This window comes from Vicugna pacos, chromosome 3 (genome assembly GCF_048564905.1).
Source record: "Vicugna pacos chromosome 3, VicPac4, whole genome shotgun sequence".
In the NCBI taxonomy this organism is placed as follows: Eukaryota; Metazoa; Chordata; class Mammalia; order Artiodactyla; family Camelidae; genus Vicugna; species Vicugna pacos.
Genome location: NC_132989.1, coordinates 96031168 through 96055715, shown reverse-complemented (window position 1 = coordinate 96055715; position 24548 = coordinate 96031168). Strand labels below are relative to the sequence as shown.

The 24548-nt window shown below is 37.5% G+C and overlaps 1 protein-coding gene and 1 non-coding gene across 9 annotated transcripts in view; both read left to right on the top strand.

The window, feature by feature from the left end:
- SPEF2 (sperm flagellar 2) overlaps positions 1 to 24548 on the top strand; it is a 157094-nt gene that overhangs the window by 83373 nt on the left and 49173 nt on the right. For 6 of the 8 annotated variants that reach the window (XR_012071530.1, XM_072958783.1, XM_072958781.1 and 3 more), the window contains 6 exons: positions 1406 to 1492; positions 7627 to 7775; positions 12080 to 12207; positions 12291 to 12429; positions 17184 to 17321; positions 21822 to 21973. Coding sequence is in view for 7 of the 8 variants with exons in the window: in XM_072958783.1 (XP_072814884.1) it covers positions 1406 to 1492; positions 7627 to 7775; positions 12080 to 12207; positions 12291 to 12429; positions 17184 to 17321; positions 21822 to 21973 (793 nt within the window). In the remaining variant the exon portion in view is untranslated. The remainder of the gene's footprint in view (positions 1 to 1405; positions 1493 to 7626; positions 7776 to 12079; positions 12208 to 12290; positions 12430 to 17183; positions 17322 to 21821; positions 21974 to 24548) is intronic. The other 2 variants (XM_072958782.1, XM_015235415.3) reach the window with 1 other exon arrangement.
- Positions 22722 to 22825, top strand: LOC116280108 (U6 spliceosomal RNA). The gene has a single exon (XR_004189443.1). It is a non-coding gene; the product is annotated as a U6 spliceosomal RNA (small nuclear RNA).

The following is a 24548-nucleotide window of genomic DNA, read 5'->3' as shown; positions in this document are numbered from 1 at the left end:
AAATTTTAAAAAGTTCACAGTTATGTTCTGTTATACGGTTTATTATCAAGTCCACTATCAAGTGTCAGAATTTAATTTAAAACTAAAGTTCTCAGGCTGACAAAGTACAGTAGTGCTATCCATGTTGCTATTTAAGAAAATTGAAATTTCAGAATATATTTTGGAAATAATTTTAAAAAATAGGCAGAATACGTGCTACCCCCAGTGGAAATTAGACTTACTCACAATACCTTTTAAGTTCAATGTCTTAAGTATCTGTTTTTACCTTCTTTTCTGTTGCCTTTTACTAAAGTTTAGAGCTAGTTAAAAAGTTGATTACCTAGAGTATTGCTATTAAAGGAACTAAGAGCTTATCTAGACTTTTTTTTATTAAACTTATTTCTTAAAAAAACAACTAATTCAAATGTTTGGATTTTATTCATTTATTTAGAGTTTGGATGTTTAAAAGTCCTTTTATAGAGGTTAACAAAGTTACAAGGTCAGTCCTTCTTTCCCTCACTTGTCTTATTCCTATGGAATCTTGGTTTTTGGATCTGAGATGTTTAAATGTAAGTGATATGAGCTATGCATTTGTACATTCTTGTAACTATCACTTCTAAATACAAAGAATAGGTCAGACAGTCTCCCATCACAGGCATTTAAACTGCCCCATACGTGCATCCTCCCTTGCCCAGGACAAAGGGAGGAAGATGATTGAACTTGTTTGGTGGATTATGTGGGATGCAGTGATGTTTTTCAAGGAACTAGTTATTATTTGGGACATCTTATTGACCTCCAGGTCCTCAATTTTCCATCTCCCCCTTTCCAATATACTTTTGAAGTAGATTCTGGGGAATCCAACATAATAAGTACCCAAACCATCTTTTCCATTTCAAATTACAGTCAAAGCACAATGGAATGTAGGAGTCACAAGACACCCAAGTGTGGAGTCAAGAGATGTTCAAGGTTGTGCCCTATCAGAACAATGTGGTTATTTATCTCTTCTTCAAGGTGTTTCAGCATCATTCTTTTTACAGGTCCAGTTGTCTTATTGTCTAAGGATCCTTCAGGTGAAATATATCCAAATAGAGCCATTTGCTTCAAATAGACTTGTGATTAACTTTTAAAACTCTGAAGCCATGTTGCACTAAAGAGTTTATCGTCAAATTCACTATCAAACAATATTAAACTTAGGACTTAACTTCTCAGTGTGACAAAATAGAATGGTACTCTCAGGGCTGTCATTAAAAAGTTTCAATCCATAGTCTGGTTTCAGATTAATTTTAACTCACAGTAAAGGCCTGAGCCATTTTATGCAGTTCACAAATGTAACTGTGTGTGAGAAATAACATTTGATTGCTTAAAATCATAACCAAGGCTACTGAAGAAAGTCATCAATGTTATTTATGTATTGAATTTTGTTTAGAACCCTCGCGTGGTAATCGAGAATCTCTTCAGGAAGGAAAAGGGAAGAAAAGTGAAACTTCACTCAAAAGAAAAGGTACAGATCAAGGTAGATATGATTAAGTATAATGCTGCACTTTGTAACTGTCTCAGTGAAAATAGCTAGATTTTTATACTAGTATATGTTGACTGCTTTTCTCAGGCATATATAAACTGTAAGCCCTTGCCAAAAAAAAAAAAAATAGAACCTCGGTCTTTCTGCATCCTGGCTCTTAGCAAAGGTCCTGCTGAGAAAAGTGATGCTTGCAGGGAGTGATTTACATAATGTCTAATATACAGAAAAGCCATTCATCATAGATATTATAGGTGTTACTCTCTTGCTAAGCTATGACATCAGAAAGCTACATATTGAAATATGTTTTCTTGGGTCCCCCATGGAATTGCTTTCACTGATAAGCACTTTTAATATAAAGTTCTCAACATAGCAGAGGAAGTGAAACTTTCATTATACCTATAATTATCTGGCATATTGCTTCTCTGGAGGGATGGTGTGCCTATTATATTGTTCCGTGGCCCCTATGTGAAATCCTAGGTGGGAAGTTTCATTCAGATTCAAGGGGCTGGAAAATCCTTCTTCCTCCGAGTGGCTAAATAGTTAGCACCTCGACATGATAGCACGTCCTGTTCTCTTTTGGCACCTAGAAGTTCAGAGCCAAATTAGTGCCTCCGATCTTAGTATCTGTTCCAGGACCTGAATCTCGGAATCTGCTTTCTAATTCCTCTCCTGGTTTTGACTATCTACTTTAAGTTCTATTTTTCCTGACCCTAATTTCATTTATGTTTTTTTTCTATTTTATTTTAACCTTAGCTGTGAAATAAGGGGGATACATTTTTGTAAATACTTGACAGTTAGTAGAAGAAAATATCAGGCTCTGAAAAGCATATTAGATTGTATGGGGAAGCTGCGACAGCAGCCAGTCAAAGACTGAAATGCAGCAATGGACACATGCAGTTGACTTTTTCCGGGGTACGTACAAATGAGGTTGTCCTGAAGTATACACCTTTGTTTAATTCTTCATTACAAATTGCTACTGCAGCAGCAGCCCAAGAGTGTGCAATGTTCACAAAATGATGGGCTAAAAGGATCTTTATTTTGGCCTTTAAAGATGCTTAACCGTGATTCTCAAAGAATCTCACCCTTCTCTGAATATATGACCTGATATGCTTATACAACTAGAGTCATTTGGTGAGTTAACACTGAGGTGAAAATTTCAGCTAAAATTTTGGCTATAATTTATGCTCTGCTTCACCTCTCACCTGTTTATGAGTAGAAGAATAATTTTCACACTTACGTTATGCATCTCTTGCTGTCTTACCGTGATCAGTAAAGGCAAATGAAGGATCAGCATAGGGTAATCAAATATAGGAATTAAATACACTTATGCATATTAGGTACCAAATCATCAAGGTAGACATAATAATGCACATGCTTTAAGAGCATCCTTAGATAAAAGTATACACACTCAAATAAACCATAAGCAAATTCAAGCTCAGCCAGTAAAATATACATTCATTGGAGTCATGTAGTGATCTCAATTAAAGAAACCCAAGGACTTTCAAACATTGCTTTGCTTTTATTTTGCTATTGTGCTTCTATTTCTGTAAACACAATTTCTACCATGTTTCATGATATTTGAAATAGGTGAACTCAATCAAAATCTACAAGTCTTTCTTTTACAGTGAAATGCTGTTGCTTTGGCACATATATAACAGAATTTCCTTCATTAAGAGGAAGTCTTAATGATTTTAATTCCTAATATTTTGAATTAACACCACTAGGGTGAATACTACTGATTGGTTATCTGTTTACCTCACAGGCTTTTTGATACCAGTTATATTGAAAGCACCTCATGTTTCGAGTAACCATCTCCTTTTTCCTTCCTTCAAACTTATTATTTCCTGCTGTTGGTGTCTTTGACTCATTTCTATTTTTTTCCTCTGCATATTAGATCAATCCCTACCCTCCCCCAAATCTTGACACTGAAATGCTGTGTGCAGTTGTATTTGTGATGTTCTTAAAGCATTTCTTATTCTCTTCAAACATTTGCCATCATCCCGATTTATTCCTTCCTAAAATAAAGGCTTTTCAGTTCTATGACCTTACCTAGGAGATGTTCATTAGGGGCTAAATGAAGAGTTTTCCTTAATCAACCAATTTCAGAAAATGCTGAGTTACACCAAATTAAAATGTTCTTAGTTACAGGAGATCCATATCTATATCTGTCTCAATGTGTATCTCTAAGGCAGTGGGAGATCCACTATGCAACATCCCAGAACACCGTGGTTGCAGAATTCTCTCTTGGAAGAGTGTCCGCTGGGACTAGAGTTCTATGGCGCAAATGTTTGGAAATCATGTCCTCTCCAAGTGTGCTGGCCTGCCCGTGTGTTAGTATTGCTACTGCTCCAGGGCTTGCCTTCCGATTTGCCTTCTAGTTTAAGTGCTAGCGGGTCCTTTAGCAATAAATGAAATATCAGTGTTACAAACATCAGTAACATTTAATTGGAAGGACATGGAAGAACAGAGCGGGGGAAAAGAGATGAAAGTAAAATGGAATTGAAATACCTAGATGCATCTACTTAAGCAGTGACTCTTTAAGTGCGGTCCTGGACCACGCAACATCTGCATCACCTAGGAACTTGTTAGAAATACAGATCATTGGTCCCTCCCCAGACCTACTGAATCTGAAACTCCTGGAGGGGCCCAGCAATTTGGGTTTTAATAAGCCCTCTAGGGAATTCTGGTGATCGCTAAAGTTGAAGAACTACTATACCGGAGCCGCAGGCTTATTGCTGTATGGAGTATGAGAAACAATCAGTTATTTCTAATGTGTTGTTTGTAATATGCCCTGTTCCCCAAAATATTTAAGTTGGATTACAATTTAGAAAACAACATGTATATAATGATACTTTGAAATAGAAATAAAAAGCCCTAAGATTTCCTAGGATTAAATTCTAAAATACATTTTTATTACCTGGGACCTTAAACAAAGGACAGTGTGTGGCATGTGGTACCAGGTACGTGGTCTTAATAGATTTTATAGCAAATGCAAAACACATTAGGTTTCACCTGAAAGTTGGTGCCACACATCAGAAAGTTGATGTTTAATTTACAGTCATGGTTCAGATAGTGAAGTTCAGCAATCTCCTTTTATAGTGTAATTCCTGATCATGATAGCAAACTACGCCTAACAGAGTGCCTGCCATATGCCAGGAACTGTACAGGGTCATTTTAATATATAATCTCACTGAACCCTCACAATCACCTGTGACATAGAAATGATCATTTCCCACTTCAAAGATGAGGAAATTGAGAGTCAAAATAAACCAAGTAATGTTTTGTTAGGAATCATTAACTTAACTCCAAAGTTAACTTAGGGAGTTCCCAATGCTTATCACTGATTATAATTATAATTGTATTGAAATCAGATCCCATAAGGAATCCCAGATAACCAGCACTCATTACTTTATACTTGTCCACATCCCATATCTCCAGCTCTATAGAGAATAACAACATGAATTCTAGGACGCTGAGGAGGGAAAACTTTCCTTTCGCAAGCTTTTCCAACATAGCTTCCCAATAGCGAAGTAAAGAGTAAGATGGTTCATGTTCCCTCCCTGGCTCCTAACCTAATGTGACCCCCTTCTCTTCCTGGCCATGTTGCTTCAGAGCTAAAATTTCCATCTTACCCAGAGCGTCCTGAGTCTGTACTTCAGTCGCCATTGCAGCCCAGGCAGCCGTCAGCACTGTCTGTGAGCAACAGAGTCATTTTTTGCTAAACCAAGGCAATAAGAAAGCCATTCCTGTTAACCAATCTTCTAGCTTCTACCTAGTAAAGCTCTTAATTAAACCATATCCTACTAGGAAATATTTTACTACTGAGAGGTAATAATAATGCCTTTCTTTAAAAAAAAAAAAAGCATACTTTCTATATCTCTTCTTCTTCCTGCAATCTTCTCATCTCCCTGAGTAGTGCCAATTTAATTTGAAAATGTTCTAATTTTCTTAATGTCCTCTTGAGTGGGTAATAGCTCAGTGCTAGAGGGCATGCTTAGGTTGCACAAGGTCCTGGGTTCAATCCCCTGTACCTCCGCTAAAAAATTTTTTTAATTAAAAAAAAACAAACTGAAGAGTCTAATAAGAACCACTGCCCTGATACCTTTGCCATATACCTTAGTGTCCTCTCATCAACTGATAAGAAAGGTTATTCTTACCTTTACCGAGCTCCTACTGTGTTATACTCTGCTCAAACCTGTTGTTCTGTTGTTTCAACTTTGACCATTTCTTTGCAGATAACATGATTAAATAAATCCCGTATCCTAAAATTGCATTTTTCTTTTTATTTTATTTTATGTGTATTTGTTCTTACTCCATGGGCTTCTGTGTGATACTATTAGGTTCCTATAACTGAAAAAAAAATTGCTAAAATCTACCTTTACCGTGTGCTTAAGCATAGACTACATCCCATACCTTTCATGAGTGAAGAATGGCTACACTGAGGACTCCATAATCCAACTTCCAAGTGAAAACAAGTATCTCATTAGAAACTGAAGCCATCATATGGTTGCATGGGTGGTACTTAAAAAGGAATGCCCCTCATAACATTTCAGATGTTGATAGATTTTGTTCAAAAGTGGCATCTATTTTCACTCACTGTGACAAAGATACATTTTTATTCATTTGAATCTTTTACCCTTTAGCATTTTTATTGTTAAAAACTAGATAAAAGTTAAGTGAAATCAAAACACCCTGGTTCAAAAATATTCCCTGGCTCTCTTAGTTTTCACTGAATAATCATGATATTTTAGAAAGAAATTCATTCCAGTCTCACATTTATAATTACAAAGTTCTTCTAAGGAATTCTCCTTACAGAAATTCATCTTCAAGTGACAATAGTGTTATCACTTTTCTTTCACCAGAGATCCAGGTCAGAGAATGAAAAAATCATCATATAGAAAAATATATCAAGTTAGGAACATTCCTGGTTATAGCCTGAACAAAGATGTTCTTAAATTTTTCTAATTAAAAAAAAATCTAGATACAACTTTAAACTTGTAGATAACAAGTACTGTTTTTAAATGTATGAGGAGAAGTCACCTAAACTGTCCACAAGACATACCTGACAACTTCCCCTCTATTTATAATCCATGTACTTTAACTAGAATAAAGGTGGAAGGTGTATTTACTTTTCTAAACAGCATAATCATGAAGCAATACTCATTAAAGAATTATATCTTGGGGAAAGAAAGTGAGCAAATTCTATAGGCATCTATAAACTGTGTCTAAACTCTTAATAACTAATTGGAAAGTAAGTGGAATTAACTGAACGAATTTCTAAACTATGATAACTTTGATCCTTTAAGGAAGTATCGGTGCTTCCTGAGTTAAGGTACTTTGATCAGACTCAAGGTCATTCAGACCATAACGTCCCGCTTAACCAGTCTGGCTTCTCCTCCTGCTGTTCTCAGGAGGGTGGCACACATGCCCTTTCTGGATTCTGATCTGAAATTAAGGCTCTTTCTTTTCTGCCTCCTCTTATGCTTTCATTCAGCCAGACTTACAGCCCAGCAGTTGCTGTCATCCATACACTGTGACTGTAGCAAGAAATGTAATTTCTTACTCAGAAACCCTATGTCTCATCCAAGGAATGTGAGAATATTCAAGGGCTACAATACCTTTTCTCCTCCTCCATATCCCCCACTGCCTCTGGCTGGCTCTTACAATAACGTCTTTTCCCCTGCTCTTCCTCTGGGTTTCAAGGAGCACCGAGAGCCTCCTGTCATAGCTACCCTCTTTCTCATTCAGGGTGAGCGTTTAATTTGCCAGCTTTTGCAATAATAAATGAAATACATTCTTCTCTAGAGTCTTGTAAAAAATTATGTGTTCATTGTGGAAGCAAGGACAGAAATGAGAATAAAATATGAAGTTGCTTTCCATAGCTAAGTGGACGAGAGAAGTTGTGTTGCTTTTTTAAAAAATCTGCTATGTGTATTTTAGTTGATTAATTTGGGGGCTGTATAAAATGAGAGTTTTTTAAAATTTTATTATTTTATAAGCTTCCCAAAGTTGCTTAAAAAGTAGTTAGTGAATTGCCTGAAGTCCAGGTCAATTTAGATTTATTCATCCACCAGAATCCAGCCCCATTCGTCTTCTTGTGTTGGAATAATTTAATACGCACATTTAAGGTTCTCCTAGAGGAAAATCGCCAGGAGGGAAAGTACTGGTAAAGAAATCACCTGCTGACTCTGCAGATGTGTCACCTGCTCCCGTCGTGCCACCACCATCTAAGCCAGGATCAGAAGAGTGGGTGTATGTGAATGAACCAATTCCTGAGGTATGACGGTTTCAATTCAAGCCAGTAGAATCTATTCTCCCTCCTCTTTATTATAGTAAGACTCACACTATTATTTGCACCATCCAAAGGGCCTTTCATGCCAGGTAAGATATATTTTCAACAAAAAGCCGAGGTGTTCTTTTGAGAATACTCACTGAACCACATCCCATTCGTTCTCCCCTCCCTCGAGTTTCTGAGTCATGCTTTGAACCGCTGTTGAGTGCTGCAATCAGGGGAACAAATGGGTTCTCTGGAGATCAATTTTCTCCCCAAGAACAAGCAGAGATGCAGTTTCCTAGAAGAATGACTTCCTCAGAACACATATCCAACAAATTACAACCCTCCAACCATGTTCTCTTGTCCGCAACATAATGCCTTCAAATGAAGTTTAACCTCTGACTTCTTAGAAATAGAAGGAAAATTTTGAGTTAGTTCTAACTAAACTAATAAAAGAACAGAGTGCTATCTGGCCTGAGCTCCTTAAATGGGTATCTGAGTCCCAGGCAAGGAGATGCCCCAGGTGGGCCCTGGAAGCTCCATTCAATTCTTTGTTCTCTGACAGCTCAAAGCCCAGTTGCCACCTATGCAAATCTGGCTACTTTCATAGATATATCACCTTAGGCAAATCACACAGAACGTCTTTCTTTTAAAACTTTTTAAAAGACTAAGAGATTTTAAAAGACTCAGTCCCCATCTTCCTAATTTCAGTCCTGCATGGTTTCTTGCTCTTATGAACTCTTAGCCCTAACCATCCGCACCAGCATCTGAGATCCAATCATGAATTGCAGTGATGGTGGTGTTACTGTGATTGAGTTTCCTCTGGAAATGTCTTACTTAACTCCCCAATTAAAGTATAAACTCTTCAGAGGAGGGTAGGAACACGTGGAATAATTCACTGTTTTCAGAATCAAATACAGTGAAGAGTACATTAGAGATTCTTGATAGGGCTCTGATGAATAAATTAATTAGCATTGAGGGGGAAATTAGCACAGAAAATATTTGAAGATGAGAAGATTCAATGATATAACTGCAGATGGGTGTAATTAAGATCACTCAGTCAAATAGTAGCTACTTTGAAAAATAAGTACATTCAAAAGCTGTCATAGGAGCGGGATACAGACGTGGTTGTTGGGAAGGAGATAAAATTAAAATCTTGCTTAGCAGGCGTTGGTGAGTGAGGGACAAAAATATTGAAATCCAGTCCTTAGCTCCAAACCTTGAAGCCCTTGAGAGAAATAAACTCATAGAGGACAAGAGGAAAATAGAGGACATGAGTGAAAAATAAACAATGACACTGAGATAGGGCACCAGCTTCCATCATAGGTCTTCTAGCAGTTAGGATCCTGGCAGAAGACAGGTGATAATTTAAGGAGTGTTGGATAAAGTACGATATATATATGAATATAGATACATATATATGGAAATATAAATAAGGAAACTTACAAGGATTAGATTATCCCTCCTGAAAACAAGGGGTAGCCAGGAGCTATTATGGCCCCTCGGCCTGAGGAGGTGAAGACAGGGAGTGGATGCCGGGACCTCAAGAACACCTGTTCATGGAGAGGACCATCTGCCAGGGCTGGGGTCTTCCCAGAGAGTCAGCCACTTACAGTGTTCCGGAGCGGGAAAACACATAACCAGATTTCGTGTACTTCCTGCTCTGGCATCTTTTGCCCAGGAGGTGGTGGGCACAGGAGTTCATGTCAGGTAGCCTCTTAGGGCACTGAGCATGTTAGAGAATGAAGGATGGGAAACTGGTGTGGAGGGATGATGGGAAGATATACAGCACACACCTCTAGCTACCTAAGTGAAACCGTGTGGAGAACACCTTTTGCTATAAGCAGAGGTAGCCTAGAACCCGGAGACAGAGCAGGTCCCATGATCTCCTCCCTCTCCACTCTAAGCTTTTCACACACGAGCTGCAGTGCTTACCTGACAAGGGAGAGAAGATAGATGCCCGGTAAATTTGAATTTCGGAAAATCAATTAATTTAACTGAGCATCCTATACTTCATCTGGTAATCCTAGTCCTAGGCTTTCCAAGGACTCCAGATGTACCCCTCTCATATCTGGCTCTCTCAGGTGGAGGCAGCAGCCAAGTTCAATGAGAGCCTAGGTCCTTCTCCCTTTACCAGTCACAAGGAAAGGTGCAGAGAAAACCAAGGAGGCAGTAGGAGTGAAAGGTCTTTGCTTTCCAGCTTCTGAAGTTTGGAGGATACTTGCTTTGGCTGCTGATCTCCTATTGTGCTCAGTCTTCTCCAATGAAGGGAGACTAACTGAAAAGGATAGGTCTGAACTTCTAGTCACATCAAATAAATTCAAGTCCCCAGATTCAGAAAAGGTATATCCCAGAGACTGAAAGAACCTACATATTAACAATAACTCATAGGAATCACAGAGGATACAGAAGGATCTGGAAGACCAAGTGCAGGCAAATGCCTAAATATTTCGTAGAAGTTGGAGAGGATTTAGGAGCATGAAAGACCAACGATCTAGACATTGATCCCTGACAAAATCTGGAAGAAAAGTACTAAACACATGTCTTCTGAGCATTTATAAAATACAAAATGATCACCCAATGCTCACACAGGTTCACTAATAATAAATCCTCCTGAATTGGCCTGTGTCTGTTCCTTAATAGCAAGGTTGGGTAGGTGGGTCAGGAAAGTACCATGAATATAGTTATATCTTGAATTCAAAATAGTATTTGATAATTTCTTATGATGTTCTCATAGAGAAATGAGAGCTGTGAGCAGGACATTAATTCAATTAGGTCCATTCTTAGGTTGTAATTCTTCATACATAGAGTATATTCATGACTTGAAGTCAACCAGGAGGGAGGATTCGCAGTGGGTTTAACGGTTATTTTAAGTGGTCTTCTGCGCCACTCTGACTGCCACATATTTTAAGAGAGATCATGAAAAACTAGAAACCAGAGTGGGGATCTAGGTAAGAAAAAGGTGTTAAAATAATGCCAGAGAAGCATTAAAGGAACTTTAAATGTTTAATTTAGATAAATGAATACCTGAAGTGTGGCTGAACAGAGAATTGTAGTCCTTTGGAACTAGATGGGCCATACAGTCTTCTGAAAATGTAACTGATGATAAAGTTGAGTTCAACTGAGTCTACATACATCTCTATGAACATTGGTTGAGTCCCTGTTATTTGCAAATGCTGTACCAGATGCTGGGAATCCAATAGCAAGCAAGTTTCATCCAGAATCCCAGCTTACTTCTCCTCATAATGTTTTCAAATATTTAACAGGCTGTCATAAGGATACTGTATGAATGTAGCCTGTCCTTCTCCAAAGGGTACAGCTTAGGGCTTATAAGTAGAAACCACAGGAAAGCAGATTTCTGCTCAATATAAGAAGAATTCTCCACTAACACAAGTTGTGTGACACTGCAGGGAGTTGCCTCAAAACGCTGTGCTCTCTGCATCAGTGAAGTCTGCAGAGAGACTGGGTAATCTGTCTCTGGATCTCTTGGCATTTCTCAGTTGTAGAGGAAATTAGTCCAGATGACCTCTAAGGTCCCCATGTGTGATTTCCTGAGTAAGTAAATGCACAACCAATCAGGGAATGAGTCATACAGCAAGTTTATATTAAACACAATATATATCTTCAGTTTTCTTTCAATTTGGTTATTATTTTTGATTGTTGATTTGCATCACTAAAGATAGCATAAAAGAAACTTTCTGATTTTCATGGTCCACTTTACAAGGTAAAACCTCAAGGGGGAATTCAGAGAAATAACTCATCCTCACCCCAACATAAATCCTAGGTGTTCTCCAACCTAGGCAAAATGTAACCTCCATGACCATTCAATTCATTCCTTCAAAAAATATTTCTTGAGTACCTACTCTGTCCCAGATACTGTGGTAATTATGGGGAAAACTGTGTAGTGTGAATAAGACAAGCATTCTTTCTGATTTTATGAGACTGCTATTCTAGAGGTGAGTAGGGACTCATAAGTAAGCAGTAATGATGAATGCCATCAATACTATAATGGGGAAATACAGGGCGATATGGTAGAATTTCAGAACTTCAGAGGATGACCTTATAGACTTGTTAGATCAAGGATGGATTTCTTGAGAAATGATCTCTGGCCTGCGAAAGGAAGAATGACTTGGAATAGGAATTAGCTCGGGGCAGGAAAGGAAGGAGGAGCAAGAAGTTTCGCTGAGATGCCCTAAGTAGCTGCACTTGCATCTTGATCTTCTTGCTTAGTGGTGCCCTTTTGACTCAGTTATTCAGAAGAATTTTCACTTTGAAATTATGATTTTTTATGCTTTACCATTTGACAGGAAATACCTTCATTTTTAGTACCTTACTGGAACCTGATAGAAAATTCCTATATAAATTCCATCAAAACAGCACTCAGGCACCTGAGAGAAGACCAGCATACAGTGCTTGCTTACTTATATGATATCAGGTAGGTAAAGTTTCCAAAGTTATAATTTTATCGTTTACAGGTGTGAGATCTAAGTGCTATCTCGTTCTCCTCATGCCTTACAGAACAAGTTTCCAGGAGTTTCTAAGGCGTCCAGACCACAAGCAAGATTTTGTATCTCAGTGGCAAGCTGACTTCAACTCTCTTCCCGATGACCTGTGGGATGATGAGGAAATGAAGGCTGAACTACACCAAAGAGTGAATGTAAGGGAATCTGTCACACATAAGGGTCCCCATGCTCTCAAAGCTTGTACTGCAAAACCTGAATCCATTCCCTTTTTACTCTAATGAGGTGTGAGGATAAGGAGGTAGATGGTTTGGACATTTATCTGCCAACTTTCAAGAGCAGTGGCTCTTCTGCACTTTGAATTCAGAATGAGAATATGGTGGCCGATGCTTGTGGAAGGAGGGCTCAAGGCCAGCAGCACTAGAGCATTCTGGGCATCAGTGTTGTAGACTCCTAACCCCTTTGTTGGATCATGTAAGTGTGTCCAAGCCTGGTATTAAGAGCATGCCTCTCTTGGATGCAGTTATATTGTTGGTTGATGTCAGGGAAAAGGGGAATGAGGGAACTTTAGGGAAAACCTAAAATGTTAAAAACGTTGTCTCTGTTGAGTGGATCCCTGGAGGGGACGTATTGCATCTTACATATCTTTGTATCTCCAGCAAGTACAGCGCCTGGCACTTGTTAGGCAGGTGGATTTCCATAAATCCACAAATGGAATATATATTACCCTGTTGCTTTCGAAGAGTTCCTCTGATGTATAAGAAGCCTGATTTCAATCTCTGACATTTTGTCTTTCTTCTGTAGATTTACAGAGCCCCTTATCCTGTCATAGGAATTCTTTCCTTTGCCACTGCCTTAAGTATAGGCTACTGGTAGTCAAATCTGATTATTATCTCAGTATTTATTTGTACAACAAAAACCTGCCAAACTCTACCCCCGGCCCATTCATCTGCTCTATGAATATTTACTGAGCACCTATCATGGTCCTGGCACTGTGCAAGGGTCAGGGAACCCAGCAGGGGACAAAAAAGTCTATGACCTCATGATATTTATGTTCTGGTGACCAGAAGACAAAGAATAAGCCATAAACAGGTGAAGAATGAAGGCACAGCAAGGAAGAAAAGAACGTCAATGTACCATTTTGTATACAGTGGTCATGGAAAGGCCCACTGAGAAGGTGATATTTGAGCAAACTCAGGACAGGAGTGATTAAATGAGCCACATAGATTTTGGGGGGAAGAGTGAACCAGGCATAGGGAAAAGCAAAGGCACTGACGGGTGAGGATGCTTGGTGTGTGTGAAGAACAGCAAAGAGGCCAGTGTGACGAGTGGAGTAAGTATGGGCCAGAGATGTTGGTGATTAAGTCAGAAAGATCTTAGGGGACCAGATTATCTAATGCCTTGGAGATCATTGTTAGGATTTTGGTATTAATCTGAATGAGAGTTGAAGCCTTGGCTACTAGTTTTAAGAGTCTTTCAGTAAACACAGCAGGAAGAGCAGTTGGGAAACCAGCTGAGAAGTGAAGTCATTATGGTGACTTGCATGAGCATGGTGCTGAAGGGTTTAACCCAAGAGGTATTGAATTAACAAATATCCTAGTAATCTGAAGTATTTTATCTGTTTTTAGACATTCCTCAAACAGTAATTAATAGCTATGCAAATCCTGAAACATACCTGCCTTTTCTCTTTCCTACCAGCCTTCCTGTAAACTCTTTCCTCATATCAATCAGGCAATTGCTAGTAAAATGAGAAGGTTTTTATTTATTTTTTATTTTTTAACATTTTTTATTGATTTATAATCATTTTACAATGTTGTGTCAAATTCCAGTGTAGAGCACAATTTTTCAGTTATACATGAACATGTATATATTCATTGTCACATTTTTTCTCTGTGAGCTACCATAAGATCTTGTATATATTTCCTTGTGCTATACAGTATAATCTTGTTTATTTATTCTACAATTTTGAAATCCCAGTCTATCTCTTCTCACCCCCCGCCCCCTTGGCAACCACAAGTTTATATTCTATGTCTGTGAGTCTATTTCTGTTTTCTATTTATTGTAGATAAATTAGATATTTTAAAAAGCAAAATTTAAAATGACAAATCCATAATCCCATTGCCAATAGTTCACCATTTTTACTACCCTGGTACAATTATTTTTGTAAAAAAATGTGACTGCAATGTACCTATTGTTTTGTAACATTCTTATTCAACAATAGAACACATTTTCTTTCTCAATAAGATTCATCTACTTCATCATCCTTATGTCTAAAAGATATTTCAATAATAAATTATACCATAATTTAATAAACTTCTATTACTAGCCACCATTTTATTAATAAATATTTGTTGAGCTCCAAGTTATTATAAAGAGATATAGTAAAATTTCATCTAGCTGAATATTTATCACATCCTTAATTATTGACTTGGGAAAAGTTTTTAGATAGTGGAAATTGCTGAATTTAAAGTTATGCTTGCTTTTAAAACACACTAAAGATTGTAATTTTTTTTAATTTGCAAATTAAAAAAATTTACACAATGAAACTTTCAAATCTCATTTCAAGTAAGAGATTACCAGAATGCATCAAGTATTGGATTTTATCATTTTGTTAATTTTCTCCAATTTAATGGGCAAAGATATGGATATTTTCTAGGATCTCTTTATGTATTAAGGACATAAACCATCTGTTGGTCACATGTTACAAATATGTTCCTCATTTGATGTTTGCTTTATTTAAGGTGAGTTTAATATGAAGAAAGCTTTTAATGTTTATGTAGATAAATATAGAAACTTTTTCTTTATAGTTTGTTTTTGTGGTCAGTTTGAAAGATATTTCTCCAAGACTATATACAAATATGCCACAATTTTTAATACTTTCACATTTTTAGTTTTATATTTTAGTTTTAAATATTTAAATTGTTTGCTATTTTGATAAGGATCTCATTTTATTTTTTCCAAAAAGTTAATCAATTGTATGAGTAGATTCTCAAATGTATCACATAAAGTTGCATATGATATATATTATACATAATGGATTTATATATATGTAGATATCTATCTAATCTATTATTTAGTTATATATGGTAGATGCAGTCCCCTTTGTCTTTTTTCTTGACCTATTATTAGACATTATAGAATTGAAATAAATATAATTTCAAAAAGAAGCTAGAAAATAAGCCTGAGAAAAGGAAAAAGGGATTATTGGGGATAAAAGCAGAAATTGACAGCTTAGAAAGTTAGAAACATTAAACGTAAACTATCAACCCAAGAATAGTCAAGGGAAAAAACCTTCCTTTAAATAGAGATTTTAATATATCCCATAGCTTTTGATTATAATATTTTCTATATGATTGCTTACCAAGTATTGTGTAATTGCAGTATTGATATCCTCACTGACCACGTAATTATTCAAAAGAATGTTTTGTTCCATTTCCGAGCAATCATTTTTGTTGTTAGTGCTTTAAACTTTGTCCTTTGCCTCTAATTCTGTTATATTGTTATCAGATAATTAAGTATTTAAAGTTTCATTTTAATTTATTTTAATTAATTCATTTTAGTAATATTTTACCTTTATTTTAATTTTTCAGTTGCCTAAAATGTGAAAAATGATTGTATATATTCCATGGATACTAGAAAATAGCAGATAGTCTAAATTTGGAAGGTCAAATCAACCTCGTTCATGATATTATAATGCTTTTAGCAGTGGATTCACAATAGAAGTAGGTAGTAGAGAAACTTGTGAAGTTTAAAAAACTAAACCTGCCTTTGCTTCAGGCCCTACATCCAAACTCATTAGGTTAAGAATGGGCCCTTATATCCCATTCATTTTTTACAGGGTCACAGTTAATTCTGATGGAAACAATTACTCTATTCTTTTTGTGGGGATTAGCGAGGTAATTAATATAAGGCACTTAACACATAGTAAATGTTCAATAAATTATTACAATTGTGAAAACTCTCAGATTTTATTAGACTGTATATATTTTATTGATGGGATATTTTATTTAAAAAGATATTGCTATGAATAAGGTGATAGTAGATTTCACTAATCGAGGAATTATTGTGTGCTAAATCCCGTGTTCAGTGCTTTATATGCTCAAGCTAACTTATTCTATATAGCATATCCAAAAGTTAAGTAATAACCCCATTTTACAGATAAAGTCATTGAGCCCTAATACAGTGGTGCATAATACTCTAAACCACAAGCTCATATCCTGGATCCACCGCTCACTTATTGTGTAACTTTAGGAAAATAACCTCTCTGTGACATAGTCTCCTCATCTGCAAAAGGAAGATGATAATAGTACCTAAGACTGTTGAGGCATTAAGTGAATTGGCATAAGTACAGTGACTCAGATTCTGACACACCGACACACGTAGAAAGGTATTATCATCATTATTGCTCAGGATCTGGTAAGCGGCAGAGCTAGGCTCTTTAAGACGTTTTCTTGCTGCCGACTCTGTAGGACAAAGTTTATTTTCAGACAGTAATTGAGCTCAGACACCATTTCTTAGTGAACATGTTCCACTTGTGTGATTCGTTAACAAGCCGATGCCCTTGGATTAAATAGGGCTGCGTATTTCTTCTACCAACAATACACAGGTTTCTCAAAAATTCCCTGAAAGGTCTTTTTCGACCAAGTGAATCTTGTGAGGAAGGATCGGAATACAGAAAACAGCCACCCGTGAGCAAAGAGCTGCTGGGGGTTTGTGGTGGACATGAGAGACGGGGTAGTGAGCTGGTCTTAGGAAGTGAGAGCCTGACATAGAGCAGAAGAAAAATAAACACTTGTTGAGCAAAGTGAAAAATAAAATATATGAGTGCTTTAGGTCTAAGCTTTCTTCGGGAACATTTTTAAGATAGGCAAAGGATTTTAGTTTTATTATGCTGGTATATTCTGAGCTGTGATTCCAAATCAACATCACAGCGGTGTTGCTTTCTGGTCAGGATTTACGGGACCGCCTGTGGGACATCTGCGATGCCCGGAAGGAAGAGGCGGAGCAGGAGCGTCTGGACATCATTAACAAGAGCTGGTTACAGGACTCGATCGGAATAACAATGAACCATTTCTTCTCGCTGATGCAGGTAAGAGGGGCCAGTCCTGATGATACAGTTTCTTCCCTCCACAGCTACGTCCCTCGTACAACCACCCCTCTGGATGGATTCAGGGCTCATTTTACTCACAGCGCTCTGCCCAGCCTGAGCAACAACTTACTAAGGAAGTTAGCTGAAATAAACCATTTTGGCCCTGGCCAAATAAGCACCAGAACTGGGAGAATCCCCAGCAACAACTCACCGGCTGTTTCTGGTTGGCCCAGAGCTGTGGAGGGGACAACAGAGATAGTGTCTGTCCTGAATCGCTACCTCCCCAGCCTCTCACAGGGGACACCCCAAGTGGCCATAAAGCACAGATTCCTGAAAAACATTTGTGTCCAGATTGGAAAAACAGATCATTCATCAGAACACCCTAATTGACTGAATTGTTGCAGCTCATTAAATAATGAATTGCACTGGACAAGTTAAAGAGACCAACATTGATTTTATCCCAAGATACTGTCTACAATAGGAGAGAGAGCACAGACCAAGTCTGGAAACCCAGCTCTGCCAAGAGTAAAGGCTGGAGAGTTTTTAAGAGCTGCGGTAAGGTGGGGTGTTACAGGCAAACTGTGTTTCTTGATTGACGTCGCCTAAAGGAAAATAAACTTCCTCTCCTCTTCATGATACAAGGAGTGTTACGGCTCAGAGCAAGGCACCTTCCTAAGTTGGGCTCCTCTCCTCCTAGAGGACTGGGACTTATGGGTGCTGTTTTTATTTCATATGCTTACATTTCAAAGAGATGGTTCCCAGGTCCTTTAAGAGATGGTTCTAGTTTCTAAAGACAGCAGGAAGATCTTGGAAAAAAGAAGACATCTCAAAGGGACAGAGAATGGACTTACAAAGACAAGTTTCCTAAAGTAAATACTTTAAGAAAAGGGAGAACAGAAGCCTGGAGTTAGGAAGAATCCTGTCTATGGTTTAGTCCTGCTGAAGGGAATATGAAGGCTGTCTACATGAGTATTTTTTCCTAAGAAAATAGCAGTGAGGATGGAGAGTAGGAAAGAAGGAGTTACGGCAGGAAATGAGAAGGCTTAGCTGACAGTCACCAGGGCTAGTGAATAGTAGGTGTTCAATAGATCTTTGTTCAACAAATGACCATGAATGCAAGTATTTCTAAGACTCCAAGGGACAACCTCCTGGTTCAGGGGCAGTTTGGACCACAGGAAGCAGAAATCTGAGAGGTTTCTAGCTCTGGGGGCCAGGTGGGAGCCTACAAGTCATGGAGTGTGCAGAAGATTAAGGTGGGACACCCAGCAGCCTAAATCAGCCTGGGGAACATCCCGGGGACCCCAGTTTGGGCAGGCAGAGACTGAATGTTGGAACAGGTGTGTTAGAAGCTTATGGTAGAAATAACTGAAATCCAAAAGTGAAGGCAAAGGGGTTAGAGAATTATTGTGAATCATTCTCATTTGTCCATGTGCCTCTTTTGGAGATGGTATAACTTTTACCCCACAATACCTATATTTAAGGCCCTCAACCCGAGAAACAGAGTCCACATCTAAAACCAATGGGGAAAAAAGAGGGTAAAGGAAAGGGCAGCAAATAAAGGCCGGTATGTATTAAATTCTTACTCTGTACGTGCCAGGCAGGCACTGTTCTGAGAACTTTTCATGTACGAGACATTAAACCTTCACAACAACCCTATGCTGTAAATTCTCCCATAATCCTCATTTTTCAGATGGGGAAGCAGAGGCAAACATAGATGAAGTGCCACACACCAGCAAGTGGGAGAGCTGGGATTTGGACTAAGGACGTCTACTCCTGGGCCAATAGCCCTAACCACTGCTTTCTTATCGCTGTTCACATAGTTAAAGGTTAGCCACATAGAACGGAAAAATCCTTGTCCTGCACTGATAGACAGGATCCTATAAAAACGAAAGTTGTAACCTATAGGAAGGTAGTCGATTTCAGTTCAAAAAATGAAGAAAGAGCCTAATGATTAGCATTGACTATCAAATAACAGACTTTTCAGGCACTTGAGCTGCTCGTCCAAGAGCTCATAAGCAGAAGCTTGCACATTTTTGTGGAGGGGAAGGAATCTTCCATGAAAATTTTCAAGAGCCTGTGGCTAAATAAGTGTTTCCCCAAGTGGGTTCCATAGAACACTAGTCCTACACGATGTTTCATAAAACAAGGATTCGATGATCAAAACATGTTGGGAAGTGCTGAGTACTCTACCCTTCCTTCCCTCTCCCTGGGAGACTGACAAGCATGTCGACACATCAAGACATTAAGATGACCTGCAATAAGGAAACTCTTCTGGTACATTAACCCAGTATTTCAGAAACTATTTGACTTTGCAGTTTTCGTTTGTTTTATACCCAACGTGGTGTTCATTAACAGCCTATTGGACAAGTTTTCTGCAAAATACATTTTAGAAAATGCGCTGCTGGATGATTTCTAAGATTTCTTTCAAAACTAAGATTCTGCAATAAGAGAAACAATAAAGCATTATTTACTAGTTGTCGTAAAGATGAGAGGACCCCTGATCAATTCTGCTTATATGAGAATTCTGGATATATAATGGCATCTTGTTCATAGTTACCTATATAACAAATCAAATTATGTCCCCCAAAATAAATTAATATTCTGTATAAAATATAGACAAGGTTAGCCTAAGGCATACATACCACCACTGTCTCAAATATCAGTTTTATAAAATAGGAGGTACTAAACTGAATTGTAATTAAAGAGTTTAGTTCTCTAAGTTAAGGAGGAAATAATTTTCTGATTTCTAAATATATTTACTAAATAATGTAGGGCTATGGTTTGATGAATAATAATTTCTGGCAGCTTCACAGCATTTCTCCTCTACAACCCGAAGTTATTTGTCAATATCCAGTTTGTACCAATTGAGTTTACATTTGCATGCTACTCATTGTAAATGTGTTATTGTGCAGATTCTCATGAGCTTAGTATATAAGACTATTTGTATAAGACATCTATTGTCAAACTATGAGATTAGTTCATATGTGAATATTTAGAAACTCCATTTGGTTTCTCTGCAGGGAAAGAGAAAAATGTTTCATTTTCCTAATATTTCAAAATGCTAGTTTGAAGTTATTTAGACATATATCTACATTTAAAATCTGAGTATTTAAAACATGTTCTATAATTTAAGACAATATATGGATGGTAATTTTATTTACAACATAGACTTAAATTAACCAGATGAATTTCTTCCTGTTTCAGTCATTAAGCTAGAAAAGTTTAACAATGCAGAGAACAGCTTTTCAGGAGCAGTTTGGCTTCCCCTTTTCTGTATCAAAAACAAACCTACTGAAGCCATGCTTATCTTTTGTTGCAGACTACAATGCAAAGCAGACATTTATTTGTTCAAAACCATGAATATGGCAGGACAAGACAATTTCTTGATGTTTTATGAAGTAAATGGCAATATTAATTGCTTGATGAATACAGGGATCCCTTCATAAATATTCTGGGTTAGGTTCAGCTAAAGGGCTTTGAACATTGGGTCAGTTTTGTTTTTTTTAGAAATGAGGCTTTCTGTAATTAACTAGCTATCACAGAATATATCTGCGAAAGAGCTTCAATCTTTGGACCCTCAGGTACTGGTTTAAGTAGCCCGACCAACTAAAGCAGAATGGAGGTCATGATTATACCACCAGAAAGCAGCACAGATATGTCAACTGGTCTAACACCTGATGGGAGAGCAGGTTGGAACACTCGTGGTCTGCGTTTGTGTAATCAGCACTGCACAGTATCTCACCACGCAAACACTTCATCATTACTGCAGAGGGAAATGACCTGGCTGGCAGGAAGTCACTTGTGAAAAACAGATGCTCCTCTGTTCTTCTCCGTTTCCCTCAAGACGCTTCCTGGCAAAGCCAGCAGAGGGGTTTCTCTTTGAGTGTGGAGGAGTGGTGTCCCCTCCCTTCACACTGAGCAAGAACAGAAACTGTGAAAGAGAACTATTCATTATCAATTTACGTCACCATTTGTTATTTCTCCACAACTACATTACATAGTCCTATAGGACCAAAGCCTAGTCTTATTTTGTATTTCAATGTTTTATATCTGTATCTGTATTATGTATTTGTATGTATAATATTTTCGTTATCTCCTAAATCAATGAATATGTTCCCTGTGACAGAAGACACTCACATGTTGGTGAACGTATTGATTGATTGAATACAGGACACAGGAAGAACTCTTAATGTCAAAGTAATGAATGATATACACTACTTCAGCCATCATACAATCCTTTGTCACCATATTAAGAGCATGAAAATGTCATGTTGTTAAGTGGAATTATACTCAATAAGTACAGAGGATGCAAACTCATCAATTTTCTTTAATTTTTAGGGAATTTTAGATATACGCTTGAAGCCAATTCTCTTCCTTAATTTCCAGAAAGCTGATTTTAACCTAAATGTTTTAGAATAGTGCTTACAGAGCTTATATGGAAAACATGCACAAATCAGCTTGTTCTTTCTTGGGTATTAACATTCTCATTTGCTATTAAAGGCAGAACTGAACCGTTTCCAAGATACAAAGATACTTCTTCAAGATTATTACAGGGGAATGGAATGTAAAATCCCAACAGACGACACTAAGAGATTTATTCGCATCCCATTGGTCCAACTGGATAGTAAAGATATTTTGGAATTCCAGCTTAGGTAAGGCGGGGCTATCATTTTGCACTGTAATTAATCTGAACATACAGCTTTGTAATTTTAAATTGAATACCACTAATATAAACCACACTCCTATGTCTGCAAACCCCAAATCAAAAAAAAAAAAAAGAAACCTCTGAAACCTGAATCTTTTTTCTCAATTTGATTTAAGACTATTGATATGAATATGGGATATTATTTATCCCAACAGTAATGAATATTTACTCATTTCATTGCAGAGATATAGTGTGTTTTGTTATAGAGTGCTTCCAACAGACTTCTGGGGGTATTAGGGAATACTTAGTATTCTGAAAGACTTTTGATTGCAAAGTTTTCTGGTAAGGGATCAGGACTCTCTACCACTTTCATGAAAGGTCCCAAGCTGTTCTGTGTGTGTATGTGTGTGTGTGGGTGTGGGTGCGCACAGGTGCACTGACGTTATATAAATGAAAATGGAAGGCATTATGAGTCTCCTTTTACAGGTTAGGGAATTTAGAAACAGTAAAGACTCAGTCATATGTGATTATGACTTCATAAGACTGAAACTTATTAACAGTCTAACCTCAGATTCCCACCAGCAAGAAAATAAACTTGTTGGTAAGTGTGGAAGAAAAATTATATTTTCAGCCAAAGACTCTGGTGAAATACAAAAATTTGTAAATATTTTTTTTTTAGACCCAATAGGTAGGGGCAGGGGAGGGGCGAGTTCCTAAACCCTGAGAAGCAATGAACAGATAGAAAAATGTCTCTAGTGCTCACTTTGGCAGCAAATATACTAAAATTGAAACCATACAGAGATTAGCATGGCCTCTGCACAAGGATGACATGCAAATTCGTGAATCGTTCCATATTTTTAAGGAATATATATATATATAACTGAACAACTATGCTGAACACCAAAAATTAACACAACGTTGTAAACCGACTATACTTCAGTAAAAAAAAAAATCTTTAAGAAATGAGGAGTGGGAGTGATGATAATTCCTGTGATGTCTTTCCCAGCTATAAAACATTTAAAGAGAGCAAATAGTAAGAATTAAAATAAAGTAATAAAAAAACCTCAAAATCCTTTAAAAAATAAATTAATTAATTAAAAATAAGTGAATAAAATAGACTTAAGAATTAAAGTAACATTTTCTGGTGACCAGTAAGCAGATCACAAGAAAATAAGATGCTGTGATTGTGGAAAGGAGAAAAAGAAAGAACTTAGATTAAAAACAATTAATATATAGACACTGAGAGTTAAATTTAAATCTCCAAGGAGATGAATTACATATTATAGATTGAAAGTAGTGTGTGTACTTTATTTTACTGGCTTGCTGGATACAGATAGCTGGAGTTGCACAAACTAATATGGGGTAGTGAACAGGTTTTGGAGTCAGATGGATCCAATTTCAACCCTCAGGCTGTTATTTACCAGTTATATTACCAGTTAAGTAAATTAAAGCAATTTATCTGGTTGGGAGTCACCCCAACTCTCTTAAGCCTTGGTTTCCTTATCTGTAAAGAAGGGCTGTTGTGAAGATTACAGAAAGTGAAATCCTCAAAACATGTAGTACCATGTCTGAGAGTCGGAAGACTTGAGACCTAGTCCCAGTAACGCTCAGTAAGTGGTGATTAAATTACCTTATTGTGTAATATGGTAACACCCTAGTCTTACTTAGTGCACTGTTTTAATTGTGAGTATCACGTGTTCTTGCCTCATTTGTTTCACCCTCTCTCATTCCAAGAAGGACTTGAAATGGCCTGAACACCACAGGATTACACAGTGATCTGAGGCCCATTTCTCTCTGGGCCTCTTCCATCTCGTCCCATCATGTCCCCATCAGGACCACATATAAGCAAGAAAAGCAAGGAGGAAAGTCTATACCCTCTTCTTGACCCAAGTACAAGAACAATGTTGAACTCAGCAGGCTGCTGAAAGAGAACTTTGACATTAAAAACAATAAAAAGTTCCCAAAGTGATATGAACCATCAGAGTCATCAGAAGAGGCCAAGTTTCCCTGTCTGCAGTAGCAGTGCAATCTGTTCTTAACACAAAATAGCAAGTCAGGTGTAATGAGGAAGCTATTAATGTTGGTTAGTAGAATGAAACAGGCAAAAGAACAGCCAGTTCTTATTTTCTGCAAAACAACTCTGCACCAGTCTCAACCTCAAATCATGCTAGGAGTATCTCCTGAAACTCAGCCAATCCATGCATCAACCAACCAACCAACCAACCAATCTCTTTAGTGTGTATAAGGGAACAAGCACATTGTTAAGCATTTTCCCATAGCTTGTCTATTTTATCCCTCCAACATCTTAATTATAATAATAATAATAATGGTTATAACCAATATTTTATAACAATAATAGTAATATTATTATCATATTTGTATTATTCTGGAAGGAGTGAAGTCTCAGAAAGTCGTGACACGCCCCTGTTTGTATCTACTGACAGTTGGAGAGCTAGCTAGCCTAGAACTTTCCCCAGTAAATGAATTCTAAACCCAAATTCCTTTTCTAAATGATCGCCACCTAAAGCAAGGTGTTGGGAAATGCATGTTGTCCTGCATTAAACATCTAGAGATGATCACAC